The sequence below is a fragment of the Gasterosteus aculeatus genome, chromosome 15 (assembly GCF_964276395.1).
Source record: "Gasterosteus aculeatus chromosome 15, fGasAcu3.hap1.1, whole genome shotgun sequence".
Taxonomy (NCBI): Eukaryota; Metazoa; Chordata; class Actinopteri; order Perciformes; family Gasterosteidae; genus Gasterosteus; species Gasterosteus aculeatus.
In genome coordinates this window covers 11,604,766-11,620,334 of record NC_135703.1, presented here as the reverse complement: position 1 = coordinate 11,620,334, position 15,569 = coordinate 11,604,766, and the positions used below count along the sequence as shown (strand labels likewise).

The window sequence follows — 15,569 nt, the reverse complement described above, 5'->3', positions numbered from 1 at the left end:
TGTGTGAGTGGCAGGAAAAGTCACCTCTGCTTGGAGGCCTTTGATTTCAAAGCGCAACACCGCCCTCTAGTGGCTCAGGGGTACGACCAGAGTTCATTTCCCACTTGCATCACCTAAAGACTTGCAAGTCCGATATGCATGCTTGTCTTTCGCTCTCAAAATACAAATATTAAACTCAAGCCTTTTTTTTTTTTTTTTTTTAGAGCCACCAAGCTCCGCCTCTAAGACGGAGCTGGTGGACTGGAAAGGACGGTAGGATATTAAGAATGATCGTGAACAGCAGCTCTCACACCAGCAGTTTGAGAGCGAGCGCGTCGCTGGATGGAGCGGATCACCCGGAGGAGCAGTCAGTCAAGTTTCAGATGGGATGAGTGCAAAGTGGGAAACGTAGTAAAAAGATTCCCCACCAGTAAACAGGATGGGAAACTGGGGGGAAATGAGTGTTAACGGACACAGAGCAGCAGAGGGGAAGAGACAGAAACCAAATGAGGCCAGATGAAAGAAGGAACAAACTAAAGATTTATTGAAGGCAGCAGAAGATGCAAGAGACAAGACCAGAATGGCAGTGGGGTTGAGGGGGGGGGGGGGGGGGGGGGGGTCACATACAGACACACTCCTGTGTTCAAATAGTTTTAATGTCTTTGTGTTACAAAAAGTTTTTTTTGTCTTTGTTTTTTTACAGCTCCGTAGAGCTCAATAGGTCTGTATTGTTTTTATCAAAATATACATGTTTTGAACGTAAAGTGGATATAATCCAAATGATTGTGGTACAAAAACATGAATATATACAACCATCAATCCCGCGTCATACAACAACCCCACCCCCATATAAAAGAGAAACAAAAAGCTTTAACAAGAGAATAAAGGCATATAATCTTCTACACCATCACAGTTAGGACTGTGTTTCATTTAAGTATCCGTACTAAAGCAAACTACCAAAGTAGGCTCTTTGAAATGTCAATCCAACAAAACAGTATACAATATACAGTCTAGACCGATACCCTAACATGCTTTAACTTCAGGTGACATTTGTCCAAGGCATCTTAGAAACAGCAAAGGGAAACAAAGCGTGTGTGCTTGTGGAAATGTTGAGAAACAAACAAACTGAGAAACTACAAACAGCAGGGGTAGAAGATACTTTGGTCCTTTGCAGCAACAACCGCCTGTAGCTACATGAAGCGTCGTTAAACCATGCATATAATCTTTTACAAAAATAGAGACAGAGTGAATCTGTATCTGGTCCAAAACTACAGTGGTCGCGGCTGTGGAAAGTGGTGCCGCAGCACGCAGGAATGTGACGACGTTTTAAGACTTCAGCGTGACGGTGCCAACTTGGACCTGTTGTTGAGGAAAAGTGCACTAAAGAACCTGGCTGTGGAAGTGGACCCGGACCGGGCGAGGCTAACCCACCGTGTAATCCTGAATTTAAAGAAAAGTGTATATATATATATATGTATATGTCTATATACACACACACACACACACACACACTGGGTTTAGGCGTTTTAGACAGTCCAAGCTGCTCTCACAGGTACGATTACCTGGACATAAACGGGATAAAGGCATCTTTGTAGAACGCAAAGACAGATCACCTGAACAAGAGGTAAACAAAGTCAACTGACCAGGCCCGGAAAAAAAGGATTCAGCCTCAGATTAAAAACTCAAGGCACTGTGATAATGATCAGACCCAGCTACATAAAGGTATCAGATACGCTTAGCAGTGATACACATGTAAATACTAACATTAAAAGAAAAGATAAATGAGTATATAGGTGTCCATGTATAGATGAACGTATGGTTAAATGACACCCCACACCCACCGTCGCCCCTCCTGAGAAGGGACTAGATGAAGGTGGCTGGGGGCCGTAAGACGGGAAGGCCGGCTAAAGATCCAAACTCCTCCCACAAAACACCACCTAACAGAGCTACATCAGCTAGCAAGGATATTAGGCAACTAAACTGACATACATTCATAGTTTCTACGTACATATAATGGGGATATGCATACAAATCTCTAGAAAAACAAGTGTTAAGATGGAACTGGAGTTTTCATGAGCCACTGTCACCCTCCCCCCTCCCCCCCTTTAACAATGCTGGTACATGCCGCAAGGAATGAGCATTTCTAGAGCCACGTCTTTTCCAAATGAAGCCACAGCGATGCTTAAGGCAACCTGGTCGGGGTAAAGGAAGGCACAGGACTGTAGAAAGAGATTGTAAGAAAAACGCATCCTTGTCGAATGGCTCTATATAGTGGTATGGATCCGCCGAAGTGAGTAGGCGGGTAGTTACAAGAAGATCAAATCAAAATGGATACAGGGGTATTAATTGTTTGGTGGTCTGCGGGCCAAAACAAAACCCTTTGTATCGAACCGTTTCTGACTGGCCAAACCGGGTCAAAGTGGCATTTCATAAAAAGGCACACACACACACCGATACATCCACATGACTATCACAATAAAAGGAATGCTGAAGTGTGTCTTCTGTGGATACGATTCATCCACGTGAGCATCTGTGGTGGAGGGTGTCTTCTCTTAAATTTTTTGTTTTTCGCAATTTGGTCTAAAGTGACAGTTCATCGGCTGCCTCTACTTCCCCCTCCGGTGTCGTGGCGTCACCGCAGAACATTGCACGCTTCCCAGGACCCCACTTAAGAACTAAACGATAGAAGGAAAAATATGTTTTTTGGTTTGGGTGCCAAGATCCTGTCCCGAACCGGAAACAAGTGAACTGTGATTCCTCAACCAAGTTTGGACCCGCTCGTTTACATGGTCCATGTGCACGTGAATGGTGTTTGCATCATTACGGGCCGGACCCACCGCTTGCAAGAGGAACTTTTTTAAGCAAAAGACAAGTGATACGGGAAAAAGTAACCACCCAACGGAAGTGCTTCCTCCCGTGGAGTCGCTCTCACAGCGACGCGGTACCTGAGGCCCTCGGTCAGATGAGAACGCCGCAGAACCAGAGAACGCTAGCAGGACTCTCAAATACAAACAAGTGTAAGACCGACCAACAGCCAATCTGTGTGGCAAATATTTATAATTGTTCACTTATTCATTTAAAATACTTTGTATTTTATGGTGAATTAACAATTAATGACAAAGTAAAAATAAAACGCGGTTAGATTTTTAACGTAGGTTGTTCGCAGGACCAAAATTGGAACCAGGGATCTGAGGCACAATGGCTTAAATGTGACACCCAAACCAATTGAGGGGAATGATAAAGAATGGGGAAGGGAGCAATATTCTACACGAGAACTGCAGCCATTAAAGATGCAGCGCTGGCGTTTTGCACTCAGATGGCAATACACTCGGAGGGAGGGAGGAACGGCACTCAGATGGTGGACTTTGAGAAGGACACTCTGAGGTGGTGGTTCTCTCCTAGATCGTGGTTGTGGAACTCAATGAGAGACTCAATTGCCTCTTCGACCGAGCCCATCTGGATCAGGGCCATCTTGCGGTCTTTCCTGTTGGAAAAAGGAGGAACAGTGTGTTTTTAGTGTCACCGTGCAGCCCACAGGGTTACTTGCCATTTGCTACGTTATGAATGATTTATAGATTTGCTCTACAAGGCATCTTTTTCAGTCTAAGCAATAAACAAGCCAAACACCCATAAGAACCAAACAATGGAAACGTGACGTAACCAAGACTTACTGAAAGAACTTGAAGGCCTTAACGGTGGCTCCTGAGCTGGCGAAAAGCCTCTTGAGGTCCTCCTCCACTACAGACGGCCTGAAAGCAGAGCAGAAAAAACGGTTTACTTTCGGTTGAGAGAAATGAAATCCACAAAGGTGCTGAGGAGGGAGGGAAAGAAGAGAAGGCTCTCGCAGCTGAACTCACGGGATGTTGGAGAGGTGGAGTGTTGCAGAGGGCGGGAAGATGTTAGAGTAATTTTTGGAGCCGGGCTTCTTGAAGCGGTGCAGCGGTGAGTTGCTGTAATCCTTGGTGAGACCCTGGTCCTCGTGGCCCTCCCTGGGCAGCTGCACGGTGGTGTGTTTCGATGAGGTCACACGCATGGCCCTGCCATGGAGACGCTGACCATTCAGGTGGCTCATAGCTGGGAAACATTGAGAGGATTCATTTATTTACATCCGTAAACCATGTATTATGGGGCAAAAAAATAAATTAAAAAAACATTGTGATGCGCAGGGCTGGAGTGTAGCTACCTAGCTGAGCCTGAGTGCTATCAGACATCTGGATCAGAGCGTTCTCCTTTTTATTAAACAGGATCTTCACTCTCATCACATCGCCGTACACACCTAGGGAGGAAGAGGAAGGGGTCACAACATGTGTGCAACAAAGACACAGCCTTACCATGAGCTATAGAGCCAATCACAGCAACAAAAACAATGTAAACTCTCACATTGGAGATATCAATATTCATACCAATACTAAAATGAACAGTAATAATAATTTTCAGGCTATTCTACTAAATTTCTGTTCAATTCTGCATAGGCCCTCTAGAACTAACCCTACGTAAGCCCTCTTGGGTTACAATTACAGATACCGCTAAAAGCTAAAACGGTTATTGAGTAGTGATTCAAAGACGGGAAATCAAAGCGTAGTAAAATAAGGGTTTAAATCGATTGGCTCACTGTGCAGTGAAGAGAACGTTGATTATTTGACCGACTGGAGGGCTTAGTAGGGACACATGCAGGAATAAACTAAACATGCACATACCTACATTAAGTAATCTGTATTCCACGAGTATCAACTCGCAGTTACTAAAAAGCAGCAGCATTTCATTTTTTGTGGATGCGATTGCTAGGGGACTCAAGGCACCCATAGAAAACTTTAGTTAGAAAATACGGCACCCGCTGCAATTTCATGGGCCATGATTGGACCGTGCCGAACCAAATAAAGTGTCGACTTTTATCCTCTTCCTAAGGGCAACACATAATAATTAAGATTGGCGTCCTGCCTCATCTCCAAACAAAAATGTTTCTACTTAGTGGTTGTGCCCTTTGAAGATGAAAGCGCCAAACTGGTGTTTGTGGCCCATCGACAGCGGACCAATGCTGTTAAAAATGAAGTGCTGCAGCTTTGCGTGGTGTTTGCACCGTAGTTTCCTCACACAAACCCACAACAAACAAAAACAGGTCATACAAACCCCCTAAAACACACACTCCCACCCTTCATTGCTCTGTAGCCTGATGACGAGCCATCAGTGGTTAAAAACAAAGCCAACAACATGAGACAAGACATGCCCACCTTGCCAGGTAACAGTAGTAATAAAAAAAAGGAGATGAAAGGATGATAACGTACCGAAAAGAATAAAGAGGCAGTGTGGCGTAACGCTCTTTAGAGACAGCAGGGGGAGTAGCGGGGCAGGGGGCCAAAGGGGGATAGGGAACAGGGGAAAAGAGACGGAGCGGAGGACAGTGGAGTGGAGTCAGGACATGTCCGCAGGCCACAGGCAGCGAGGTCCACAGGAAGGCCACAGTACCATGGAGGAAGGAGAGGCATGAGGGACGAAGAGGATGAAGTGGGGACAAGAGGAGGAGAGGATTCAAACAGCATGAGAGAGGAGGATGTGAAAGATGAGGATGAGGTTGTGGAGTCAGTGGAAGGGGCAGATGATGGCAAAAAAATATAAAATAAATAAATACAAATTCGGAGGGGGGTGGGAGGTGTGGTGGGGGGAATGAGTGTTGTGTTTTTATTTCAGTTTGTAGATGGTGACCAAATTGGGAAGGATGGATTTGGGAGGGTTGGGTGATGTAGTAGTAGTAGTAATAATAATAATAATAATAATAATAATAATAATAATAATAATAAGAGTGGCAGAGGGGAGGAGGACAGAGGGAACATTTGGTTGTGGGGCGTGCGGTCAGTTGGCAGGAGTTGAGGGATTTGTAAAACAAAGAGAGGAGGGGACAGAAAGAAGAGAGAAAAGGGAAGTAAAAAAAAAACAAGGTCAGTATACACAAAGAAATGTAGTGCTTCAGACAGTAGAACTGGCTAAATTAAAATGCACTGTCACTATGGGAACACTAGGAGAAAAAGAAGAGAAAAAAAGATTAACAATGAAATACAGAAAAAGGCAGAGACAATATGTACTTGTTATTACAGGCTACGTTTGTTTAATTATTTAGTTTCATTTGAATAAAACAGTCAACTCTGAATGTAAATTTTAATGTTTCTGTTCCAACTACTGGCTGACCTTGAAATTAGCACAGTTATCATGATAACTACAGTAAGTTTCCTCCCACCAATACATTTTACACACTACATTAGTAATGACCCAAATCCTAAATCAGAGCATGGTGCGTTTCTTTACAATATACAAAGAAAAAAGTAATATTGTCTCTCCAACAACTCAAGAATGATTTCAACTAACGGACAAAAATGAAGATATGAAATGGTAGGTTTCAAAAAAAAGAAAAAAAAAAAGGAAGTTAGTGTTTTGAATAAACTTAAAATTCAGTGAGCAAAGTGGTAGGTCAGAGATACAGCAGGTTTGGTCAAACACAGAAAGGTCCTGGAAGGGAAGTTTGACCATGACCCCTTTCCATTTGAAAAAAGTGTTATGGGTACTCAAACTACTCCGGGGGGGAAACAGGGTGCCAAACAATGAAGCGCTTGTACAAATGGATCCAGGTCCATGGTGTAAACCAATGGCACTGTAACATTTTAACTTTTCTTAGCAATATACTGACCGAGGCAGAAGGTACAACAGGATACACCTAGGAAAAGGTACTGACCTCAGGGTTCAGATTGCTGACCAGCAACACATGGTGGCCCCCGGGGGCAGCGAACCCGGACAGGCCCAGCCGGCTAGCGGCTGCCGCGGCAGCAGCCATGCCACCGTGGCCCACACCGAGGGACGCCAGGGCGCCTGGCATACCAGGCATAGACAGCCCTAGGAGGCACAGAATATTTCAGTCGACATGAATTTAATCATTGTTCTACAGGAGAAAACACTGGGTTCACATCCAGGAGGTTTTCTTCATGTAGCAGGCAGAAATGTGCATTTTAAATGTGGAGTAAAAAAGGGTAACATACAGTTTGGATGCTGACCTGATGCCTGCTGGATGGCAAAGGCTGGGGGGAAGGCATGAGCTCCACCATAGGGAGAGGCTGAGATTAAGCCTGGAGCAGCTGGAACAAGAAGGAACATAAAATGAGCATATACAGTAGCACAGAAATAAGAACAAATTCTTCCAAAGGGCCCCTCGGGACCCTTAATTTAATGCTCTTTAAAAACAATTAAAAATTCTCTGCTTCCCCTCTCTGCTCTTGTTGAAGAAAAAACACCTCAAATGTTTTCTTTCGTGACTGATTCAGGCCAGACATCACACACACACTTCATGGTCATGTGTAAAGCAATGCTCCAAAAGTAAGCTTTGCAAACAAAATGCAATACCTTTGAGGCCTTAGTTTGAAAATATAAAATATATTACTTTTATTAAGACATCGCTGGTACCCTTTGCTTCAAACCATGCCAGAATCTTACCAAATGCAGCAGCTGCCATGGTCTGGTGGTCCAGGGAGGTCTGTGAATCTGCAGTGGGGAGGTCTGGACGGGTATAATCCCTGCTCTTGTCGTTGTTGTACTTGACATTGAGGCTGGTGAGCTTTGAGAAGCTGATTCTCAGGGTACAGCAGGCATTGTAGATGTTCTGTCCATCCAGAGACTGAAACAGATATTTGCGATTTAGACTTGAGAACTGTGCGGCGTCTTGTGGTAACAACCTCCGCCTGAAACATGAGGAGCACAGCACTCGTTGTAACAGTCTTACCAATTTAGCGTGCTGAGCTGTCAAGCCATCGGCATACTGGATCAGAGCCTGGAATTGGTTGTTCTTAGTGAATGTGATGATCTTCAGCACAGTGCCGAATTTAGAGAAAATCTGAAGCGGGAGACGACATGATTAGAGGTGAAATCACAACATACACATTTTCATTGACACTAATGAAGATTAACAAAGGGAACACATTTGCACATTCTCTCCCACTACTGCCAACACGGATATTTTGTTGTGTAGCACTACCAGAAATTTAGCTTTGAATGTCATACATGAACAGAGTAAAAGTAAAATGCAACGATCAAAATTGACTTCAATTTACTTTCAAGTGAAGTCCTTTGAAAGAGCAATGTTCTACCTTTATAAAATCTGACTAGTGAATCCAAATTACAAACCGTTTTTTAAAAGAAAAGGGCCAGTCAGTGCATTCAGGGGGATCTATTAGCAGTAATAAAAAGTAGCTGGTAGGTTCTCTTTTGTGTACAATCACCAGTAAGCAAGTTGTTGAGTTCTTGTTACCGTTTATACTTGTCTCCATATAAAGCACGTCCTCTTTGAGTTCACTATGTTGCACAGACATGTTTACACACTGGAAGACATTTGTGTAGGTAGCAATCTGTAACCTTGCAGCTTGATGCCACCCAATTATTACACAGTGGCCCTTTATGATTAAAAAGGCACTGGCGGGCCCATGATATGTACAGAAAAACAGATACCAAAAACGGTCTGTACCTGGTGCAGAACATCCAGGGTGACGGGATAGAAGAGGTTTTCCACAATGACCCTGAGTACAGGGCTTTGGGATCCAGCTCCTCCCATGCTAGACACATCTGCTGGAATGGCCATGCTTCCCATCCCACCGCCATGCAGAGCACTGACCGCCTGCAGAGCTGCCTGGGCACGCTGAGAGACAGAGAGAGGAATTTCTTAACAAGAGTATATGGTCATAAATGAGAGACAAATTGTAGGCTATCGTCATTTTTTTAAACCAAAACTGCTGAAAGTGTGTCAGATTGAAAACGCTTACCACTTGGTTGGGGGAGTTGTCAGTCTTCAGCTCCTTATGAGTCGAGTACTGCATGTAAATGGGGTGGTTTCTGATGACGGGGGTCACAGAAGAGTAGTAGCTCACCATCGTCTGTGCACACTCCTCGCTGGTCATTTCTAAGAATGCCTGCAGGGGAGGACCATAAAAATGTATTAAAAAATGGTTGCACACTATAGCAACGTATATTAAGCATTCCAAAGAATCCAGTTAGTTATGAATAATATGAGCATTAGTAGTAATCACCGTACACATTTAGCCGAATATCATCTTTATGGTTTTGCAACATAACAGCCAGTAAGAATCTAAAACAAGTAGAATTCTCATCCTATTCACTAAACCAGGGAATGTGAAAACATTCAGGTCTAGACTGAGGGCTGGGAAGCTTTGGTCCTAAAGAGAAGTTGTCACACAGGCTTGGTAACCTGCATATATACACATATCTGTCCTTACCTGGTTTTTCCCTTTCAGCATCAGCAAATTAGTGACCTTCCCAAAGGGCAGTCCCAGGCCAATAACTTCAGCCTCGTTTATGTCATTGGGCAGCTTGCGTACATGGACCACACGTGACGGAACACCAGGACTGCGGACGTCACCTTTGAATTTTTTGCTGTCGTTGCCATTGGCTGCAAGGAAAAAAACAGAAGCAGATACAATCAGGGAGGGAACAGAAGGCTCTGGTTCTTCTTGAATAATGGATTGATTGTCATGGCAACACAGACCAACACAAACGACCAGCACAATAAAAAAATGTTTTTTTAAAAAGGATTCAACGCTCCATGGCAACCCCCCCTACCTGAGTTCATGATATAGGGCCCGTTGGATATGCAGGAAGAAAATAGTTCGTCGGATCCCCTCTGCAGAAAAGGGAGAAAACAATGGTTCACTTCAGTGTATTCAACAACGAGGGCACACCAGGTGGGGAGCCTAGCTCTCATATTACTGATGCATTGAGCGATAAAGCAGGAAGTAATATGATAAGCAAAAGAGGATTGAGCCAGCTCTCGAGAAGAACCCCACCTTCCTCCCTAGACAGACTTAAAAGACTTGGCTCGTCAGCAAAGTATTCGACTTATCATAATCATGTCGTCCTGTACCATTTTAAACAGTTTGCCCAAATCTAATTCCAAACCTTAGCCACAGTAATAAGAGAACATTATTCAGAACTTTGTAAGATGTGCAAAATAATAACGCCCATCACACCCAGTCGGCAGTAAATGAATTGACAGCTGCTTTTAGTTGATCAAACCCATATTTCATTATTCGGAGGGAGCATAACACACCCAAGTCCTCTGGATCGGAGGACAAGATGGGGATACTCCCGGCCCACACTAGATGGCTGTCTGCTGAAAGAGTCTTGTCTGTGCCTTTTTGCTCTAGTAGATAGAACGCGCTGTTTCAAGGCTGCGTGTGTGAGTTTGTGGTTGTGTGAGATGAAGTACAGCAGTCACAAGAAGTGGCTCAGCAGTCTAAGCTCTACAGCACTTCACAATGAATGTCCTGTTCGCGCTGAGACTAGGGACATTGTTACGCGACAGCAGCACACACGGAGCCCCGAGGACTCTCTGGGAGTTGAAGTGTCCTGGAGCGCTCTAACAACAACCAGTCATGCAGGTATGCTATCATTACACTCCACCTGGCGAAAGTCAGCCTTTAATTATGCAAGCCTAAAGTCTAATGAGAAATCGGGAATATTGTGAGAGTCGTGCCTTGGAACACTTAAGGGGGGGGTTTTGGGTACAGAATTAGTTGCCATGAGAGCACTAAACACTGTACACAGAAGAATAAACGAACTTCCAGATTGTTTGGCTGAGTTGCTCACTCCGGGGCCCACACAAACACCGTCTGCTATCTAAATCCATCAACTTAGAGCAACAAGAGACGTTCCTATGCCTACTTAACTTCGGCTTGGGGATCAGGGGCACCTCACTTTGGCAAGTCTTTAAATCTACACATAAATGCAATGCATACATGACAGGCAAATACTGAGCAAAGATTACATGCGGTGCAATGGCTCAGACAAGGCAAAAGAAACTTTAAAGCTTGTTGGTTTTTCCCCAATGAGAGTGACTAGTGAACTCATTTAACTCACACCTAATGGCACAACAAGCATTGTGGTTGGAAAATGTAAAAAAGAAAGTTTTTTGCTTGGGGCCACAGCCAAATGCAAGCCGTGAGAAAGGAAAAAGTCTCTGGCCCGACTCAACGCTCGTAGGCGGGCATTGTCACATTGTCTGTCTGTCAGCAGACAACTGCAAACAGGAAAAACAGCAATAGCTGGCCTGCTTCCAGGGTTCGGCTAAACTTCCTCTTGGGGACTGATGGTTACTGTTCCATAGGCAAGACAATCTCCCCCTCGTCCCCCATACTTCCTCATTCTAAAAATAACCACATAGCTAAGGGAGTGTGCAGCACAGAGCAGAAATATCAAATAATATACAAAACAGGACACTGTGGAACAAATGAAGAATGTAAGTAGCTATTATAGGGAGTGTGGCAGAGAGTGTAGTGCAGCCCAAAAGAGCATTTACAAAGCCAAGAGAAATGAGAAACACAAATGGTTTCAAATCTACGCAGACCCAACAAAAAATCTGCTAAATGTGCATCAACACAACATCCTTTGTTTCCACTGAATGTTAACTAGAATAGTAACCATCAGTGAAGAGTCGGTGACGCATTATTGGCCCATATAATGATACCGATAAGCAGCTTCCTCTCACTAACACAGACTGGGGCAGTTTCCCTGCACCGTACACCTCCCCCCCCCCACAATCAACAGAAGAGCAGAAAATGGGCTCTTAAAGCATTTAGGGACCTTGATACTGTGAGGTAAATTCCATCTTGCAGGAAAAACACAAAAGGGGAAGAACACAGGTAGAGACATGTTTGTTCAGTGTGAACGGCCTTTGAGGGGGCGGTGGGGGGTTTCAGGGACAGGGAACGGTGCCTCACCATGGGACCAGAGGGGGGGGGGGATTGGAATGTGACCACGGAATGCCAGACACTCTGTCCAGAGGGAATCATTACAGATTCCAGCAAGGCAGTGCACCATAACTCAGCATTATTGTTACCACAGGACATCAAATCACAAAAAAAATAAAGAAAAGCTTAAAAAAAAAAATAAAGAATCACATCCGTCAATTCTTCAGTACGGATGGGGACTTCTTGTGCATTGTTAAACGTTGAAACACACCGTACTGACGTGAATAGGGGGAGTGGGATGGGTCCCTGTTGCAGGCATGTTTGTCAGAGTGCTTGTTTAAACAGTACAAAGACCTTTGGCCAAGACGATGAAGACTGTTGAGAAGGGAGGGTTACAGCCTTAAATTGAGTCAAATTACTCCTCATACACATTCCTGCCTGAAGACGCTGCTTACCTGGATTACTCTGTAGGCAGGCATTTCTATTGGGCACGCAAGTTAACAATCAGCAGTTTGACAAAAACAACGGTGCGGTTGGTTCAACATGTTTGAACACACACAAACTGGCTGCTATTCCAGTGGCATAAGCACACAACATCACTTTAAATGACAAAAGATGCACACAGAAGATTACCACTAGACAATACTTGGCCGGTCTGTTTCACTGGGGATTGCAGACTACCTGTGCTAGAAACTAACTAACTCGAGCACCAAGGCAGGATTCAGCTGCTTTGCTTAACATTCCCGTAAGACCAACATGTTAATCAGGAACACACACACACAATAAACAGCAGGAAGTTTCATTTCCCTGCTGCCGCACAGAAACAGGACAGGAAAACAAAGCCCCAGCCGCATTTAATACATTCTAACTGAATGCTCAAATGTCCACAATCTGCAAACTAAATGCGCTGACTGTTGCATTGCAACTCTTTAAAAAAGGAGTCAGGCTGAAAAAAAAGACTGAAAACTCATTCATTACACAAGAGAAATTGCCTCAGACAGCATTTCTGTAATTATAGAGGAAGCTCTTGCTGACAGACTACATGTTGTGCGTCGCAGTTATTTTCCATGTAAAAGAAATGAAATTGTTATCCTATTTTGATAGAAGACCTTACCCCAAATACACGATTTACTTAGACACACACGCACCTTGTAGTTCAATCAATAAACTAAAAAGCATTACTGCAAAAGGAAGATAAAAAAATCTTACCTTTGTGCCAACTGATATGTCATGGACACTGCTGTGAAAGAGAAATAAACTTCATTATTGCGCAGGAAATTCGAACGATATTCATTTGCGACCCTTGTAATTGTAAATGCGTCGGAAAGACGTGCGACGATAAACAAATACTCACTCAATTTCAGGGACGTAGCCGGTTCCCAGCGGGTACAATTCAGCGTCTAGGCGGCTGTGGTGGATTCACAAAACACAACAGCACACTTTAGAGTGGACCCGTGGCATATTTACAGGTAACAACAACGACCAAATTTCTCAAATATACGTCGAGCGTATTGTTGCGTGATTTCGATGCAACGTCGGAAATGGGCTGGAAGTATTTTTAAACTGTCGAATTCAGCCAAAGAAACGCGGTCAAATGCGCTTTTTAGTTACAAGACAAACACGATCGTGTGCATCCTACCCTGCTTGGACAAAACGCTATAGAAGTACGCAGTTCAATCAACAGCACAATGCTCGGGCCAGATATCTTCAACATGGCCCTGGCACTCCGCAGACAAATGAATGCGGAAATGAGACACGTTGCTTTAGCTAGCGCTCGGGGCATCCGCGAGACCAAGTTACCGAGGCGGTTAGCCCATGCTCGCTACGGTCTGCGTCAGCAAACACACGGGTGTTTCCACAATGCTCATTACGAGAAAGTGTATGGAGGCTGTACTACAGTCAACGTTTGGTTGGAGTTACATTTTATTTCACACAAAATTATAACTTTTGCCCGCTTAAACGTCTGACGTAACGACCGTTTGGTTAGCGACGGCTAGCGGTAGCTAGTTAGCATAAGCTCCAGCTAACTGTTGCATGTTTTGATCGGGGAAAAAAACGGGTTCAAAACTTTCCCGGTCCAACGGTTAAGTGAAGCAGCCCCCGTGCGTAATATTTTCTAATTAGGCTACATGTACATGGAAATAGATAACACAGTGGCCTCTTTGCCTTAAATAAATAAGTCTAAAGTGTGTTTTTCTTTTTTACTTACCCGTCCATCGCACAAGAAAAAAACTGCAGGTTTGAAGCGAAGGTAGGGCGGCAGACTTGCTTGATTTTCTTACAAAATGGCTGAACACACAGAGGCGCGCGCTGATTAGTCGAGCCACTTTCAAGAGCCCAAAACAGGCGGGGACAAGGTCCTACTCGAGCCCTGATTGGACAAGACGACTATCACTTTATAAAAGGTAAAAGAAAAAAAGAAAAAAGATGGAGAAGAAGGCCGTGGCACATTTCCCGAACATCATATGCAGCGACCAGGGAATGTTTGAGTGAAGAGTGTTTATTTCAGACAAAAAACGTACTTTGAGTGACCATTGTGGTCAAAAAAGGAAGAAGTTTCCCCTAAAGAAGAGGGCGGAGGGGTTCGAGCTCTCATACCATCTTATGATTATACAGTAGATCGCAGCTGCATAAACACACCTTCAGATGCTTTAATAAGAACCAGTATCCACATTGGTGATTAGATTACTCGGTAAGAGTAATAATACATGATAGCATATACATAAATAGCATTAGAAAATGTATTGATAATGGTACTTTTAGAAAGTGTGTGGATGGATCCACAATGGATCATAACTAAGTAAGTTACTCATGTTTTGTGTATAAAAGCATAGCTATCAAATAAAATAAGAGTAATTAAGTAAATGTCCTTAGTTTCATCGATTTCACCACTTTAAACTTGAGAAAATTCCCTCAAGATAAGAGTCGTGCACAGTCATGTATAGTGAACTTTCCTCCCACACTGGTCATCAAGCGTGATGTATGAATGCAGTCACATCGTCTTTATGACCAAAACTTTGTGTATCCATTCAAATAGTAGTAATGGTGGGCTGCAGTTTCTCACCACTGAGTGTGATGAGACACAACACAATCAAGCCGGTAATTGCCTCGATACCGTGTGTCAGCACAAGTATTGATTCACCAAAAAGACAAAAAAGTAGTTTCAAATGCAAAAGAGAAGCGTTCCGCTGTGACAATAAAAGGAGGAGGCAACTATACAAATGCAAAACAACAAGGAAACCAGATGTAGGTCACCAATATAACCAGTTTTTTAAAGAAAGAGGCGTAGGAGCACTGGTGTAGTCAGGCTGGAAAGCACAACACAAGTGGGAGGCACTTATGTCGCCACTGGCTTACGAGAAGAAGAAGGAAAATAGCTTCCTATCAAGAAACATGCAATGCTTTAATTAATACAGTTGTCAGGCTTACATGTTTGTATTTCTCTTGGAAAAGGAAGATAAGTAACTGAATGATAGCTATTTGTAAATGGAAAGTTGTGACGTCACAGAAACCCATAAATATTGGATAAGCAGCACAACCTGTCACAGTGGGAGATGTTTGTGAACAGTAACTTGTTACTATAAAATGTAAACACTTGCATCACCAAGGATTACATATTGATTTCACTGGTTGCCACAGGTATTGGGCCCGTCCTAATTTGTGCCTCATGCCAAAAAAACAAATGCCACCTTTTTATTCCCAATGACTTTTACACAATTTCACAATCAAACCCAGAGCGGTTGTGTTTTATCCTTTGCGTTGTGTCTTTGAGAGGGTAGAAAAGAGCAGGGTGTGACCTAAAAACTGCAAACAATATATTATCTGTCTTGTGATGCGTGAGCACCTCTGCTTCCACTG

General features: G+C 43.6%; 1 protein-coding gene across 7 annotated transcripts; it reads right to left on the bottom strand.

Annotated features, from left to right (window-relative positions):
- Nucleotides 1-617: 617 nt before the first annotated feature.
- Nucleotides 618-14,070, bottom strand: ptbp1a (polypyrimidine tract binding protein 1a). Of its 7 annotated transcripts, none has more exons than XM_040200470.2 (16): nucleotides 13,921-14,070; nucleotides 13,066-13,119; nucleotides 12,921-12,951; nucleotides 9,586-9,646; nucleotides 9,243-9,415; nucleotides 8,772-8,918; nucleotides 8,477-8,647; nucleotides 7,739-7,849; nucleotides 7,453-7,633; nucleotides 7,002-7,097; nucleotides 6,701-6,858; nucleotides 5,262-5,295; nucleotides 4,163-4,255; nucleotides 3,837-4,053; nucleotides 3,651-3,728; nucleotides 618-3,463 (listed from the first exon to the last, which is right to left on the bottom strand). In XM_040200470.2, exons 1-16 carry the CDS (start codon nucleotides 13,926-13,928, stop codon nucleotides 3,331-3,333), a joined length of 1,746 nt encoding a protein of 581 aa, XP_040056404.1. In that variant the 5' UTR covers nucleotides 13,929-14,070; the 3' UTR covers nucleotides 618-3,330. The 7 variants fall into 7 exon arrangements, with proteins under 7 accessions (XP_040056404.1, XP_040056406.1, XP_040056407.1 ...); XM_040200472.2 differs by having other exon boundaries at nucleotides 7,017-7,097; nucleotides 13,921-14,069; XM_040200473.2 differs by having other exon boundaries at nucleotides 7,017-7,097; nucleotides 12,921-12,948; nucleotides 13,921-14,042.
- Nucleotides 14,071-15,569: the final 1,499 nt, after the last annotated feature.

Coding starts and splice junctions, on each gene's coding strand:
- ptbp1a (XM_040200470.2), bottom strand. Junction 9,416..9,585: donor GCCCTATATCATGAACTCAG/GTAGGGGGGGTT, acceptor TTTTCCTTGCAG/CCAATGGCAACGACAGCAAA. Junction 3,729..3,836: donor CTCCACCTCTCCAACATCCC/GTGAGTTCAGCT, acceptor CTCTGCTTTCAG/GCCGTCTGTAGTGGAGGAGG.